The 15,683-nt window shown below is 54.8% G+C and overlaps 3 protein-coding genes across 4 annotated transcripts in view; 2 read left to right on the forward strand and 1 right to left on the reverse strand.

Annotated features, from left to right (window-relative positions):
* Positions 1 to 181, forward strand: part of WDR6 (WD repeat domain 6) — a 10,797-nt gene extending 10,616 nt beyond the window's left edge. Inside the window, exon 3 of the mRNA XM_042053847.1 lies at positions 21 to 181. Within this exon, the coding sequence (XP_041909781.1) occupies positions 21 to 181 (161 nt within the window). The remainder of the gene's footprint in view (positions 1 to 20) is intronic.
* Positions 75 to 1,456, forward strand: NDUFAF3 (NADH:ubiquinone oxidoreductase complex assembly factor 3). The gene is made up of 5 exons (XM_042015743.1): positions 75 to 123; positions 249 to 441; positions 528 to 594; positions 746 to 846; positions 973 to 1,456. The coding sequence occupies exons 2-5, from the start codon at positions 292 to 294 to the stop codon at positions 1,063 to 1,065; spliced, it is 411 nt and encodes a 136-aa protein (XP_041871677.1). The 5' UTR covers positions 75 to 123; positions 249 to 291; the 3' UTR covers positions 1,066 to 1,456.
* A 1,203-nt stretch (positions 1,457 to 2,659) lies between these two features.
* Positions 2,660 to 14,241, reverse strand: IMPDH2 (inosine monophosphate dehydrogenase 2). 2 transcript variants are annotated; one of them, XM_042015720.1, is made up of 15 exons: positions 14,047 to 14,241; positions 13,911 to 13,959; positions 13,714 to 13,815; positions 13,453 to 13,527; positions 12,791 to 12,997; positions 10,649 to 10,736; positions 9,870 to 10,069; positions 8,686 to 8,776; positions 7,906 to 8,001; positions 6,494 to 6,565; positions 4,177 to 4,320; positions 3,857 to 4,001; positions 3,628 to 3,771; positions 3,168 to 3,251; positions 2,660 to 2,916 (listed from the first exon to the last, which is right to left on the reverse strand). In XM_042015720.1, exons 1-15 carry the CDS (start codon positions 14,142 to 14,144, stop codon positions 2,895 to 2,897), a joined length of 1,617 nt encoding a protein of 538 aa, XP_041871654.1. In that variant the 5' UTR covers positions 14,145 to 14,241; the 3' UTR covers positions 2,660 to 2,894. The 2 variants fall into 2 exon arrangements, with proteins under 2 accessions (XP_041871654.1, XP_041871664.1); XM_042015730.1 differs by lacking the exon at positions 6,494 to 6,565.
* Between the last annotated feature and the right edge of the window lie 1,442 nt (positions 14,242 to 15,683).

Consider the following 15,683-nt stretch of genomic DNA (forward strand, 5'->3'; position numbering starts at 1 on the left):
CGGCCGCCGGGGGGCGGTAGCGGCGGGGGCGGGGCCGCTCGGCGGTTCCGGCGGGGTCGCGGCCATGGCGGCGGTGGCGGCGCTGCGGCGGCTCGTGCCGGTGGCGGGGCGGGCGGCGGCCAGGTACCTGCACCGGCAACCGGCACCGCGGCTGCCCTGCGACCGGGGGCGGTGCCTGTAGGGTGCCGTAGGGTCTCCGAGGACTGTCCGTGGGCCCCACGTGTCCCAGCTGCTCCTTGTCCCCGCAGAGCGCCTTGCCGGGGTCACCGGCTCACGCCGGCGGATGATGAGATGTACCAGCGAACGCGGGTGATGGTGCTGGAGCCGGAGTCCCCGAACATCATGTTCATTGAGGGCTACAGCACCCGCGGCTTCACCATCAGCGGAGACGTCGTGGTGGGGCCCTGCGCCGTCCTGCCTCGCAGCATCCTTCAGTGGAACGTGAGTGCCCGGCGGCAGGACGGGAGCTGCCGGTCCCCACCGCGCACCGGGGGAAGTCCCCCTCAACGCCCGCTGTGTTCCCGCAGGTTGGGTCCCACCGGGACATCTCGCACGAGAGCCTGTCGCTGTTCCGGCTGCTGGAGCCCCAGATAGGTACGCGGGGCAGGAGGGGCGCGGACTGCCTTCCCTTCGGGCCCCTGTCGGGGTGGCTGTGCGGGAGCCATTGGTCCCTGCAGGAAGGGCAGGTCCGGGCCGAGGCAGCTCGAATACTGCCCTGCCCACCCTTGTCGTGCCCTCGTTGCAGAGATCCTGGTGCTGGGCACAGGGGACAGGGTGGAGCGGCTCCACCCCGCCACGCTGAAGCAGATGCGGGAGTGCGGGATTGCTGTGGAGGTACAGGACACGGTAAGGAAGGGTGAGCACAGACAGCACCCCATTGATAGGGAGGGAGGGGGTCATATACCTTATGGGGAAGAACCGAGTCTCCTTTTTGAGGGCTGGAGTTTCACTCATTCCCTTTTCTATTCACAGGCAAATGCATGTGCAACCTTCAACTTCCTAATGAATGAAAGGCGCGTGGTGGCTGCTGGGCTCATCCCTCCGCGGGGCACCTACGGGATGTAGGCACTGCCTGCCATGCCCATGTGGGCTCAGTGGTCCTTCCCCTGCCTGCCTTGAAGCCCCCGACATCACCACTCCCAACTGAGAAACGCTCCAGACTGAACTGTCTGGAGCTGCCAGCTGGGTGATGGCTCTGCACACAGGTGGGCTGTGAGTTATGTGGGCTTAGCTCTTCCCTGCATTCCCTGGCTTCTTGGCCTCCCTGCCCAGTCTGGGCTGGGGACTGTGGGGCACAGCACAAGGCTTTGCTCCCACAGCCCTGCCAAGGTCATACCCCCACCTTGGCAGCAGAACGCCTCACCCTGAGATAGGGTGAAGGCTGGTGCGGCGAGCTGTACACCCCCGGGCACATCGGAGGCTCCATGAAGAAAATACATGTAAACGGGAAGTACAAGAAACTGTGTGGTGGTTAATGCACAGCACAGTGAGGCTGTAACAAGTTGATGGGGCATGTGCTCACCTTGGTCACTGGGCAGCATGTGTGGTGGTGGGATGCCACATAGCAGCTCCCTGAGCACAGCCAGCACCAGCAACTGGTGTGTCCCAGCTGGTGCTGGCTTGGCTTGGACTTTCCCGTGGGGCTTTTTACCACCCCAGCACCCCTGTCCCTTGGGTGGTGTTGGTCCAAGGATGCTGCATCCCCTCTCCTGGGAGGCTCAGCTCCAGCAGGGGACATGGAAAGGGTCACTGTCCTGTCCCCCCATTGGTTGGTTCATGGTTGGGGATGTCACCCCTGGGGAAGAGGGTACATGGACCTTACGGAAGCCTCATGCCCTGAGCTCTGCCACCTTAGCAGGCAAAGGCAGGGGATGCAGCTGCAAGGTTAGGGTAGCTTTGCTTAACAAGTGTCTTAATGAGCATGTTAATGAGTGTGTGACACCTTCACAATGGCGTTGTAGTCAAGGCTCTGGTTTTAGTGTGTAAATCAAATATCACATCCCCAAACCACTGATGATAAACACACACTCTTCAGCAGGAGTGATGTGTGGGACATGTACGACTGATACAGGTGTAGAATACTTCTGTCTCCTGGTGTTGCAAGCACAGGTAACCTGCCAAGCCAGGGAGGTTTACACTGCTGAGGCCTGCAGAAATGCAGACCAGCTCCTTTATGAACTTGTGCCCCTCCCAGTGCATTGCCCACCTTCTGGCAAACAATCGCTCTGTGGAGCCTGGGCAGGTAATACACAGTGAACAGCCCAAGGGGGTGCAACCACTGGGCCTGGAGGTATGGCAATTACAAGAAGTTTAGGGGAAGGAGAATGCAGCAGCTGGACCAGGAATGGGGTCCTACAGCGTCCTGGCTGCTGCCACAGCTGGGTTTGGCAGCTCCCAGCAGGAGATAATGGCCCTGTAAAATGATTTGCTTTCTTGCCCAGCAGCCGAGCCCTTGTTTTCTGCTCTCAGGAAGGATTTTTAAAGAAGCCATACTGTGTTACCCACTCAATCCTGTCTCAGGGCTCTCCCATCCCTGTTGCCCTTCACATGCACACAGTCCCTTTCTGGGGTTATCAGCTGCTCCTGAGGGTGTCGGAAGCAAGGGACAGAGCCAAGGAAGGAGAGCAAGAGAGATAACGAAGGAAGAGAGGCTCTGGGCTAACACCAACTGCACATCTTTTAATTTTTTTATTGTAAAACATGGCCAACATGTGCAAGGCTCCAGCCCAGGATCACAGCTCCCAGGTGGAAGGTGGGCCCCGTGGGTGGTCAGAAAGCTAAAGATGGCAGGAGCTCCAGGCAGCCCAGAATAATGGCACTTCTGCAGCAAGAGCAGCTCCTGCGCGGAGCAGCGCAGAGCTGAGTGGCACAAGGACAGACACAGACGGATCTCTTCAGAAGAGGCGCTTCTCGTACCTGCGAGGGAAGCAGCACCAGGGAGCCCCTTTACTGACCCACCTCACCCAGGGCAGGGACAGAGGTGCAGTAAGGAATGGATCCTGCCAGCCCAGGGAGGGGGACAGCCTCAGCTGATGCAGCTGTGCAGTGCCAGGGCAAGCCAATGGCACACCAAGCCAAGGGCATGGTAGCTGAGGTACAGGGTGGCTGTTTCAAACCCACAACACCCCCCCGAGGTGACAAGCAAGGATTCTGCCAGAAGCACTTACGAATGGAGGCCGTGCACCCCTCCTTCAACCTGGGCAGATGTCGTCCTCTTCTCAAATTTCAGCTCTCCTGAGTACATCATGGCTCTGAGGGGGAAGGACACCCATCACAAGCCAGGCAGAGTCCAGGGAAGACAGTGCTCTGGCACATGCTCAGCTGGAACAGCTGGGATGAGGGTCATTGGTTCCTCCAGCCGTGGCCAGAATGGTCTTTGCTGTGCTCCCAAGAACCAGGCTGGGTAACGTAACCCAAACATTTTGAGCCCAGCCAGCTGAATACGCAGCAAGAGACCACACTCCTGCAGCCCTGGGGCTGGCAGATCCATGATGAAGTGCCCACTGGATATGAGGGAAGATGGCTACTTACTATCCAGAACACACCACAGCTTGAGTACAGCTGCCCACGGACTCCAGACAGCAGGACCATGACCTAACAAGAGTACAGGCATGGGGAAGCACTCACCGGACTTGGGTCAGGCTCTTGGCACCGATATCCTGGCAGGAATGCTGGATCCCAGCAATTAGGTATGGAATGAATTTATGGATAGAGCCCTTGTCTTGCACTGCACCGGAGACCCCCTGGGCCACTTTGATTTTGTCTGTCTCACTGCATGAAAGCACATATCAAGGATATTTGTGAAGCAGAGAAGCCCCAAAAGCTTGATCTGCTGCCCCAAAGCACCATCTCTGACCTGAAATACCGATTCTGGCTGCCCAGGTTCTTGTCCATGGCATCTAGGGAGCCCATGCCGCGGTATTTCTTCAGCCTGATGCCATCCGAGAAGAAGTACTCGCCTGGGGCCTCCGTGGTGGCAGCCAGGAGAGAGCCCATCATCACTGGCACGAGATATCACCAGGAACAGCACATCAGCAGCAGTGGTGGCAAAATCCCTCAGGGTCGCTGGGCACAGCATTGGCTGCAGCTCCCATGCCTCCAGCAGGTAAATGCCCTCATGCCCAGTGTGATGCCATATGGAAACACTTCCTAGGAGACTCCTACAATGGTGCTCACCTGTGGAGGCCCCAAGTGCCAGCGCCTTGGCGATGTGCCCAACCGTCTGGATCCCTCCGTCGGCAATCACAGGGACGCCGAACCTCCTGGCATACTCGGACACCTTGTACACCGCGGTGGCCTGGGGACGGCCGCATGCCAGCACTGCGGGACAGAGCACACACAGGATGAGCTCCACACAGCAGCACATCCCTGTCCAAGCAGGCCCTTTCAGGCTTCCAGCACACACATGCTCCAGCACTCAGAACACACAAATCCCTGGATGCTCCTTCCCTAGGCTGAATTGCAAGAGAAGCAGATGCCCGGGAGATGCCTGCTGAGACGTCCTCACAGCCCTTAGCTCCAAGAAGCTGAGTGACCTTGGGACTGGGGTCTTTGATCAGATGCTTGAGATCACACGAGACTTGTGGCTCATCCTGGTGCACAGCAGATGTGTGGGGAGCTTGGGAAGGAAATAAAGCAAACTCCAAAAGCCCCTCTCCAAAGCATCTCTGGCATGTAGCCATGTCCCACTGCTTGCTCTCTCCTGGAGCTGCCAGACCCCTTGTCCATGTACCCAGCATCTGTATGATGTGTCTCTTGAATGGAAAGGCAGTTGGCTGGGAGAGAGCTGGTATGCTTGTATATGGTATAGATATAAATATATCTATACATACAGGTCTGCATACACACACAAACACACATGCAGCAGTGGAAAGGAAACGGGCAGAATGGTTTGGTAATAATTTATGTTCCTGCCCTGCAATATAGCAAGGATTCCATCAGGTTTAGGTGTCCCATGGGGAGGGAGTTACCAGCTTTGGATTTACTTGTTCTTCCCAGTTAGTAGCAGTTAAGAGGCTTCCCATTATGTGAGGAAAACCGGCACAAGGCATGTTTTGTAACACATTTGTCAGCCACAGGCATGCAAGAACACTGAGATAAGCTTTTCTCAGGGAGACTTCCCTTCCCCATGATCAGCTGGAAGACTTTTCTCCAGTCATGGTTAGTCCCATAAACTGGGTAAGATTAAGGGCATGCAGTATTAGTACTTTGGAGTGTGAACTCCAGGTGTGGTTCAGCCTGCACGGCAGCAGTGCTGGCAGCACGTCCCTGGCAGAGGCGTGCTGGGGCCAGGATGCTGCAGTTCCTCTGCTCCCAGCACTCAGCAGCAGCTGCTGAGGGAGGGAAGCCAGACTCCAGGCTGAGATTGTTAAAGAACTGAATTTAATCAGACCCCAGCATTCAGCTCGGGCTCAGCCAGCCAGGGAGAGGCTGCCAGTTTTATCATCAATGCCCTTAAAGAGATGGTCTCGCACAGTTCCGCACTGCTGAAGGCCACACTGCAGCTGCAAAACACTGCCACGGAAGAGCTCTGTGGAGAGAAACACCCATTTCTGGAGGTCTTGAGTCCAGGGTCTATGGGATCGTGCTATAGACAGTGCAGGGCCTGCAGAAACCTCTCAAGCGCAACCACAGAGACCAGCCCTTTTAAAGCACAGCTTGGCTCAGGGCCCCTGGGAGCATCGCACCTCTCCGACTGTCCCAGTGCCCAGTGCCACAGCCCCGGAGTGCAGGCTTCCCAAGCAGGGTTCTGAGCACACACACATCACACAGTCGGGGTGAGGGTTTGTCCCTTTTAGTGCATTGGCAAAGGGTGGCCCTACAAAATCATCTGCTAGAGAAAACCTTCCAGGATCTGCAAAAGTAAACCTCTCCCTTTGAGGTGTGTCACAACTAGGAGAAAGGACAAAGCCTAAGGCTTGCCTTGCAGGGGCTGCTTGATCTGGTAGCATCAGAGCAGAGAACACTGCACCTTGTGCTGGGCAGGCAAGAGCCCCTTCTCTCCAGACTTGGTGGGGAAAGATGGGACACAGCTGCCAAGGTGGCCATGCATGGTGAAGTCCCTCCATAACTCAGGAGAGCCAGCTTCATGGGAAGCTTAGCCAGTGCACAACTTCCCCAGAACTAGGGTTACATTTTGAGCACGATTGAGGACTGCTCAGGGATCACCTCCCAGTACTGGATCAGCAGGAGCATGCCTGGCTAGGAATCCAGAAAGTGCAGTCAGAAAGCCCAGTCAGGCTCCTAACTGGATTTTGGAGTGGAGAGGACAGGCCTGAGTTCCCTCAGCTTGGACACTTCAGATTCTGCTTTACAAAATCAGAAAGGCTTCTCAGATTTCATTTCAGATTCAAAACCAGTATCCAAAGCCACAAAACCCCAAGTGCATCTACAGCTAAATTATTCTCAAACAAGCAGTAGGGCCATGTGCAGCCAAATCAGGGTCCTGCTTCAAGACACATAATTAGGGTTGGGAACAGGGCAAGTGACTTACTATAGGTGCCCGTGACAGTAGAAGGGCATTTGGGGCTGTGGGACTTTAGGTCTGGAGGGATCTTTGGAGCAGCTAAACGAAAACAAACACACACATTTTAGAGACAGAAGAACAGCAGCAGAACAAAGGACCCCAGAAGTGACCTGCTACTGGGCAGAGCATACGGTGTGGGACAGAGCTGACTTTGCAGACCCTTCCTAGCCTAAGCCAAGCCAGAGGCCAGATCCCAGGCAGCCAGGCCTGCCTATGCACAGCACATGCTCGCCCTACCCCAGCAGCCAGCCAGAGAGGTGGCACCTACCCCAAAAAGACAGAGTTCTTGCCCTTAACAGGGCCAAAAACCTGGGGAGCTGCAGGCAAGAGTTCTGCAACCACATCTCCTGTGAAGCACCATGCTCTACCTCTGCTCTGCTCCTTTGCCAAAACCAGCACCCAACCCTATCTCCTGGGGCAGCTGGAGGAACCACCGGGACATTCACCTCGCTGCAGATCAGAGCGTGCCTTTGCCTCGGAGCCTGGGTAGGACATGTGTGTCCTGGTTCTGTTCTGGCTATGGAAGTGTCAGCCCAACGATACTACCCCCCTTAGAAAGCTGACCTGAGACAGACTGCCCTGACTGGGAATCCCCTGCAGCCAGGCAAAGCGGGAATGCAGCACAGGTCCAGGGCTGCTCACAGGCTCCATGCTGGAAAGGGCAAAGCTAATGCAGCATCTTCAGCCAGCAGCTGCTCACTTGCTGCCTCCTGTGGCACAGACCAAGGACGAAAGCAGAGAGAGGACGTGCTTGTGGACTGCAGCACCTTCCTGCACCACCTCTCTGTACCCCACCAGAGGTTCAACACTCAAGGACTGAGTCTGTCCTCACGATAGACTTTCTTCAGGCCCTAGGGGATGCCCCTCTTGCCTTTTAACTAAGGGTGACAGTCTCTGCCTCACACAAGCTCTGTCTAACTGCAGAGACAAAAGCAAGAAATCCCATTTTGGCCTGGAAATTGCAAAGGCACCGAGCCCAGATCAATATTCAAGCATCACGCACACTGCTGCCAGAAGGGAAAATGGACAGGCCAGTGCACTTCACCCATCAGCACTCGGGATCCAGTAACCCCCTCTCCCTGCAGAGCTGCCCGCCAGCCCCATCCCACACTGAGCCAGCAGCTCCCCTCAGGCAAAGCCGCCATCTGCCACACCGGCTCTACTCAGTCTCGGTCAGTACTGGGAAATGCCTTTGCTGTTGCTGCCACCCCAAAGGTTGGAAGTCCTGGACAAAGCGGGTGGAAGGCGTCTTGCTGGTCTTGCTGTTGGACACTGCCCTCACAACTGGAGAATTCCATCCCAGCCATGCTGCTTTTCAGCACGGAATTTCTACTAATAGGTGTCTTCAGCCTATTTAGGAAGCAGCTGATCTCTCTTACCTTCCTGTGTGATGCAGATGGAACCACTGCCCATTCCGACCCTCAGGGCATCAACCCCCGCGTCAATGAGGTTCTTGGCCTGAGCAGCAGTCACCACTGTGGGGAGCAGAAATCGGTTTGAAAACAGACAAGCACATTTGCAAACAACACTTCTCTGCCCTGGAGGTTCCCCTCAAGGCCTCCAACATCCCCTGCCCAGAGCAACAGCCTGTGCCAGAGCCAGGCCTGTCTGGGAGGAGCAGTAAGTTTCTGCCCCAACTGTCCCCAGTGGGTGAGGTGACACTGCCCCCTTAGGCTATTCTGCAACACACTTCCACCCAAAGGCTGAGGCAGCAGAAGTCACAGCATGGTCCCAAGCACTCTCTGGGCCACACGAGGTAGGGAGGGCAGAGTACAGGGTAACAGCAACATCAGGTAAAGACAAGGACCACTGGACTCTGCTGTCAAAAGGCAGGGAAAATTGCCATTAGATTTCCACATCAAGCAATATTCATTATTATGCAAAATTTTAAACTGGTGTGTAAAATAAGCTAATGTGTAATGTGCTACAGAGGACTGTAGCACACTGTGCTGCAGAACAAAGGTTTCCAAGTATCTGCAGCTGTAAGGTACTGCCCTGTGTCTACAGTGGTCTTGCTCCATTCCACAAGCCAGAGGAAACCATTTTAAGTTCATAGACATTTACCAAGATGACCATTCCATTCATATCCCTGCAGCTCCCTCTGTGTCTAAGAAACAAACGTCATTTAAAGACAAGCAGAGTCTTCAACACACGCCTACCATTTCCTCCAATAACTTGTAGGTTGGGATATTTCTCCTTAATGTACTTTATCATATTGATCTGGAAGATGGAGTTCCCCTGAGAGGAATCCTGCAACAGAAAGAAAATCAGTTTCAACCAGAATTTCTGCAGATTACAAATGCAGCTTCAGAAAAGCTTCAGATCTTCACTCTGCTTGCTGGGGTCTCTGCTAAGCTGGGTAAATGGGCAAAATGACTCCCCACATTGGGCATAGAACCCCAGGAGAAGCTGCTGCCTAGACAGGAATGTACCTTTCCAGTACAGTTTATTGTAAAGTCAGTTTATTGTAAAGTCTTCAGTAATATCCTTCATGTTTAATCCTGTAGCTTCTACAAACTACAAGCAGAACATCTGGCTGTGGATAAGAACCATCTGGCTCTACCAGCAGGACACTGTCAGTCCTGTCTCAAACTACAGGTGAAATGGAGAATATTCCTTGTGAAACCCAAGAGGGCTGGAGAGGGGATACACCTCCCCACTGTGCAGCAGAGCAGCTCGAATACCAGATGCTGAGCACTGAGTACTCAGGCCCTGCCAGCCTCCGTGACCCAGTCAAATCGTGTCTGTTAAACATTTCCCACTGCTCAGCCATGCCCTCAGAGCACACCGGACGCACAGGATCACGATCGATGAGAAAACCATGTGCAAATACAGGCAGTGACAACTGTGCCAGAAAGTTTACAGGCCAGAAAGGGAAACCAGCAGAGCAACTCTGGGCTCACCGATCACTCCTGAACATCAGTAAGAGAGTAACACAGTAACAAACACCAAAGGGATAAAGGGAAACTGTAAGAAGCCGAGCATTCAAAATTAGTCAGGAATATCAGAGAGGCTGGTGGCAGAGTGCAAGAGGTATTTGTAGAGGATTCTGTATTAACCGACAGTGTTTCTCTTCTCAGCCTTCAGGGCTTCAGTGCACCCTACAAACTCCCTCCAGGTCGCATAAGTCTCCAGGCAAGAGGAAACCCTGCAATTTGGCAATTCTAACCTGAACAAGACTGAGAGGTCAACAAACTGCTATATTCTAACATGTAAAGGCCTCTGACAAAGACAGCGAGTGCCACACTGCTGCCACACTGTCAGAGACATTCATCCAGCCCGGGGACTCACCCCCAGTGTCCCAGGCTGACACAATGCCCATGGGCGCCCCATGGGTGCTCACCAGCACGACAGCGTCCACGCCAGCCTGCACCAGCAGGTCCAGCCGGTACTTGTCATCCTCGTGGGTCCCGATAGCGGCACCACAGAGCAGCTGCTTCTTGGAGTCCTTAGAAGCCAGAGGATAGTCCCTGTTCTTCTTGAGATCAGTGCGGGCAATGATAGCCACCAGCTCATCATCTTCATTAACAATTGGCAGCTTGCCTGGAAACCGACAGGAAGAACATTATTGCAGATTTCTGCAGGAGACAGACGTTAGCTCAGAGCAGTGCAGCAGACCAGGAGCAGTGGGCAGGCAGAAACTGCCAAAAGATGGAGACTCAGAGGTGTGTTACCAAATCTTGACTGGCCATGGATGCCAGCAGCCCTGGCTCAAGAAACAGATAAAGGAGTTCGCAGGATTGGAGAAGAACTCAGTATTTTTACATTAACCATAGATAAAGTGTGTATTTTTTAATAATTAGACACACAATACCCTATTAAAAATCAAACTAATAAACCCTAAGAGAGCAGAACTGAGTGCTGAAATGTGAAGGCCAGGAGAGAAAATCAAAGACAGTGGATAGACAGCCAAATACTGGGCTGCCAAGAATCCCTCAACTCCAAACACATTTGAGATGAAGGCATGTGAACTCTGTACCCTGGCAGAGGGCTGCAGGGATTCTCTTCACTATCCTCTCCCATGCTTCACCCGTGCAGGGACTGTGTGCACACATTCACCCACTGCTGCCCCAGCCTAGCGCTTCCACAGCTCTCTCTTGTGCCCCAGATGGCCACAGGTACCTTTTTTACTCCTTTGCAGAATTTCATTTGCTTCTTTCAACATTACGCCAGCTGGGGCCACAACAAGATCCTCCCGCTTTGTCATAATCTAGTGGGTGGGAGAAGATAAAAAGTTACAAGAACTCCTTCACACTGATCTGAAAATATCAAACCCCCCCTGCCCACGTGAAACGCTCTGCAGCAGCCATGCAGGAGTGCTCCACAAAGAGTCCACAGCACAGCAACACGCCTCCAGAAACACACAGGAAAAGCCTCCAGTGTGCTGTCCCCATGCGAGCACTGGCATCAGGCCCCAAGCCCATTAGTGCACTGAAAACAGGAGATGGCAGAAGGCCTCAGGAAGACAAGTGAAAGTACCTAGAAACAAGGGACAACTCTCAGATGACCCTTATTTGGGACATCACCCTAACAGCCCTCCATTTTAACTGAAGCACACGCAAATAAGGGCTGGAGACACCTTCAGAGTCTCATGCTGTTGTGGCAGAAATGGTGCCCTCGATCTCGTTTTCAGGCAGCATTTCCAGTGCACAGGCCCTGGAAGGGCTCTGCCCAGAATAACCCACTGCTGCTGCTGGTAAGGTCAGTGGGGCAAAGGAGTTGCATCAATCCAAATATGCTCACCCACGCTCACTCTGACAAACATGCACCAAAACACGGTGGAAAACAAAGGGCAGTGCTGGACAGTGGGCAACAGGGGAACATCTGACCTAGTATGGTGGCTTTCACCACAACAGTGGTCTCCCACTGGGAGAGCAGCCCAGAGAGATAATGAAATCTCCCTCCTTGGAGATTTAGACACAGCCCCACAAAACCTGCTCCAGCGGAACGTGCCTCGAGCAGGTGGCTTGACAAGAGACTTCCAAGTCCCTTTCCAACCACAGCATTCTGTGATCACCAGGTCCCCATGAAAGGTTATTTGAGAAGGCTGGGCAAAGCTAAAAGGGAACACTCTGTAACCCTTCAGGAAGGTAGATCAGTTGCGCACAAAGAAAAGAGGGAACATTTTAGTTATTTATACTGTAAGAACAGACATTTTGCATCGGGAAAGAGGCTGACCATGCCTGCATCTACCCAAAATGCTGTGACAGAACCCACATCTCGGGAGAAGCTAATCCACACTTCCTAAGTCTCTGGGATTCATGCGCTTCCTATGCTACAGGAAACCCATGTGTTTAAGTGGATGGCAATAAATGGCTCAGTAAGATGATTGCTGGACTGCCAGTGGAGAGAAGATTGAGGAAACCATGCGTTCCCCTGGCCTTGCCTGGTGACAGGGACAAGCACCAGACACTGACAGCAGCAAGTCTCCTGCTCTGCAGTGCTGAATGACCCATGTAAAGGATGAGGGAAGATTCTTATCTGGCTCCTCTGAAGGAGCAGCATTGCTTTAAAGGGCCGTGTGCACTTTTATAACCTACTCCTGGTTTAAGGCTTTCGTATCAGGTATTTGTAGCTGATTTCAAACCAAACAGGGATCAGCATGTGACATCAGGTTTGGTCAGCAAGAGCTAAAAATATTTGTGAGTCAAGAGCAAAGCGTGGCCAAGAGGCACTGGGGGTGTAACCTGACAGCGCCGCAGATCTCCAGTTACACAGCTTGTGTAACAGGGATCACAGAGAACATTCTCCTGCGTGAGGGGAGCCTGACAGCGAAGCATTATGAAGGCCAAACTGCCAGACTGCAAGTTCAGGGGGTTCTTTGAAAGAGCAAGTAACCCAGATGAGGCATATAGGGAAGGACAGCCCAGAAAAGGAAGATCAGCACTTAGAGGGTTTGTTGGGCAGAGTACAGCTGCTACAGAGCTGACCAGTGCCAGCGTATGGCACTACAGCAGCAGCCAGGAACACTAACAACTAATTAGTGAAGCAGAGGAGAGCTTCCACAGCACTGAAAGATAACCCCCATGACTCATACAAACTGCATGGTCTGCACTGCAGGAGTCGCTCAGAGAGTGCAAACGAACAAGACACTCTTCCCTGGAAATACACTCACAGACAGATCTGCAGAGCTAAGCTGGAGCTGCTCCCTCCCACTGGCAGAACACCCTCACAGCCCACTCGCTCACCCTTCTCCTTATCACAAGCCACATGGCTTCCTAACATAGTGCTCATACCCATCAGGTACTCACAAGCCCTTCTCACCTCACCAAGGGGCAGGTCATGCTCTGACTCTTTCAGGAAATCAATATCTCTGGACGAGATGATCCCAACCAGCTTGCCCCCCATCTTCCCATTGTCCGTGATGGGAATCCCACAAAATCCATGACGAGCTTTTGCTTCAAACACATCTCGTACTCGGTCATTGGGGCTCAGCACCACGGGGTCTGTGATGAATCCTTGCTCGTATTTCTGAAAGGAAGCAGATCCAGCAGCCAGGCTGAGCAGCACTGCCAGGCCAGACAGGAGCGAGCGAGGCACATGACCATGGGTTACTGCAGCCACTCACACGGGTCTGCAACCACCCAGCCCAGCCACATGCTCACCAACAGGACGACTCTCAAACCAGAAACAAGTCTCACCTAAATGTTAAAATCCAAGTGTCTCCAGGCTAACCTCCTCCCTGAAACGATGGGGAATATTCCCACACCAGGAGGACTCAAGTCCCAGGCTGCCCATAGAAAGTGCCTGGCACACAAGAGGGCTGTGCCTGCAAACCCTGGCAGCACTACAGCTCTGAAACACCAAGATCGGGCACAAGTCAGCAGTCTCCTCATGCAGCTCATTCAGCGAGGCCAGACCCGTTGCCCACCTCCACGGAGGACCCTGTGCCAGCACGGTTTGGTGCTGCCGTTCCAGCCACTCACCTTCACCTTCCGCACTTCGTTGGCCTGGAATTCCGGGGTGCAGTTGTGGTGGATGAACCCAATTCCCCCGGTCAGCTGGGGACACAAAGGCGGCCGTGAGTCACTGCAGACACTGCCCTGCGCTGCACCAATGGAGCCCTCGGGCCCGGCCTCGCCCCGAAGGGACCCCCGGGCAGACACACCGGTGCCTCAGGCAGCGTTTCCTGCCCCGCCAGCTCGGTGAGGGCGGCACACGGGACCCGCCCGCGGGGCGGCACTCACCGCCATGGCGATGGCCATGCTGGCCTCGGTGACTGTGTCCATGGGCGAGGAGACCAGCGGGGTCTTCAGGGTGATCCTCTTGGTCAGCGCCGAGGTCAGGTCCTGGCGGGGAGGCAGGCGGCGGCGGCGGGTGAGCGGCGGCACCGGCGCAACCCCCGCCCCGGCCCCCGGCCCGCTCCCCCGCCCCGGCCACTCACCACCTGGTCCGCCGTGAAGTCGATGTACCCGGGGAGGATGAGGAAATCGCTGCGGGGTAACGAGGGGAGACGCGTCAGCGACCGCAGCGGCCCCGCGCCCCGGTCCCGGTCCCACCCCCGTGCCGGCCGCACTCACTTGTACGTGAGCCCATCGCCGCAGCTGAAGAGCTGCTGCGCCGTCAGCCCGTCGTCGGGTACGTAGCCGGTGCCGCCACTGATCAGATAGTCCGCCATGGCCCCGCCGCGTGCCCGCCCCGCCACTCCGAGCGCACGCGCGCCCCGACGGCCGCCGGGAGGGACCCGCTGTGACCGCCCCGCGACGGCGTGGACAGAGCGACTCCGGGAGGGGCAGGCGCCAATAGCGCCCCCTGGTGCCGCGGAGGGCCCCGGAGCGGGGCACGGCCCCGGCTCTCGCTCTGCGTTGTGCCGGGCGGTGCCGGGGACACTCCGGGCCCCGGTGTCGCTCTCAGCCGCCAGCAGTGCCTCCTGAGCAGCTTCTCAGCACCGAGCCCGTACGTGTTCAGCCCGGTGACATCGGGTCATCGCGGCTGTTCTGTGTTCAGGCCGAGCAGCCGGGTCCGTGTACCGGTAGGAGGCAACAGGAGAGAGCTGAACTCCAGTACAGCCCAGTAGAGCCCTGCGTGCCAGGCCCTGGCTTGGCTGGCACCAGCTTGTGGCACCAGTACACTACTAGCGAAGACCCTAAAAAAGCCCAGCTATGGGTGACATGGTGACATGCACAGAGAGACACTGCGGGTTGGGAGCCAAGTCCAACACCAGGTACTCCTGCAGTTTCAGAAGACAAGAATGGGCTTGTTGGGTCAGTGGTGGATGCAGAGCTGGGACAAACCAGCAGAACCCAAAGCAATTTTGTAAGTCAAAGGGAGCTGCACAAAGGATGAAAGTCAAAAGGCAGGAGCGAGGCAAGTCTTGCACCTCGAGGGGAATGAAAGGCACAAAGGAGAGAGGCAGCAGTCTCACCAGAGAGGATCCAAGGTGATCCCAGCTAGGCATTAGCCCCCTCTTCCCGAAGCCACCAGGCCAGGCTGTACAAACAAGCAGTGTGAAGAGGATAGCTGCACACTGGGGATTGCAGTGTAGCAGCTTCACGTCTACCACAGATCGGGGCTGGAGGGAGGATTTTGGAGAAGAGCAGTAGCAGGAGGAGGGGAGGACTGTGCCTGGAGGAGCAGAACAGGCACAAACACAGATCTATCTGCCTCAGAGGAGCCTTGCAGGACATAGCAGTTGGCTTTTTCCAGGATGAGATGCTCCCATCCCTGCAGCTCTGTTTGGGCATCAGGAAAAGTTCCTGTACTGAAGGTTACAAAACTTCCTCCTCTTGGTTTGCTTGTTGTGACATTCCAGATCCAGTCACAGAGCACCAGGGACACGAGACAACCACACCCCTTCTCACCTGCTCCCCATAACACGCCAGCCGAGATAAACCCCTGTCTAACACTAACTAGTTCAGGGACTAAAGAACAGTGCTCCTGTGCCTACAACTCCCTGCTGCAGCAAGTTAACTCCTTGTCCAAAGATCAGAAAACAGCTTCAAGAAATGTGTTACTCGTGTTACCCAGCTGTAAGACACAGGAAACATGAACAGAGATTGGAAAGCACCGCCTGCCAAGGACATGCACTCTTGAATCAGCATTACCTGTCACAGGATCAGCAGAACAGGAGGCATCATGCCAGACCAAGATCAGTGTAACAGCTCTCTACCCTTATTTTAAAAAGAACAGGCTAACAAAGGCTTGCTGAGCCTACCTG

The sequence above is a fragment of the Corvus kubaryi genome, unplaced genomic scaffold (genome assembly GCF_017639235.1).
Source record: "Corvus kubaryi isolate FWS band 111438036 unplaced genomic scaffold, C.kubaryi_AGA036_p1.0 136, whole genome shotgun sequence".
Classification (NCBI taxonomy): Eukaryota; Metazoa; Chordata; class Aves; order Passeriformes; family Corvidae; genus Corvus; species Corvus kubaryi.

Bases quoted from the DNA above. Each gene is read 5' to 3' on its own strand.
- NDUFAF3 (XM_042015743.1), top strand. From the start codon at position 292: ATGTACCAGCGAACGCGGGTGATGGTGCTGGAGCCGGAGTCCCCGAAC. The intron at 595-745 runs GTACGCGGGGCA...CCCTCGTTGCAG, and splicing joins GCTGCTGGAGCCCCAGATAG to AGATCCTGGTGCTGGGCACA. The intron at 847-972 runs GTAAGGAAGGGT...TTCTATTCACAG, and splicing joins CTGTGGAGGTACAGGACACG to GCAAATGCATGTGCAACCTT.
- IMPDH2 (XM_042015720.1), bottom strand. From the start codon at position 14,144: ATGGCGGACTATCTGATCAGTGGCGGCACCGGCTACGTACCCGACGAC. The intron at 10,737-12,790 runs GTGAGAAGGGCT...CCCACCCACTAG, and splicing joins ATGACCTGCCCCTTGGTGAG to ATTATGACAAAGCGGGAGGA. The intron at 2,917-3,167 runs GTAAGTGCTTCT...CTTCCCTCGCAG, and splicing joins GGGGTGCACGGCCTCCATTC to GTACGAGAAGCGCCTCTTCT.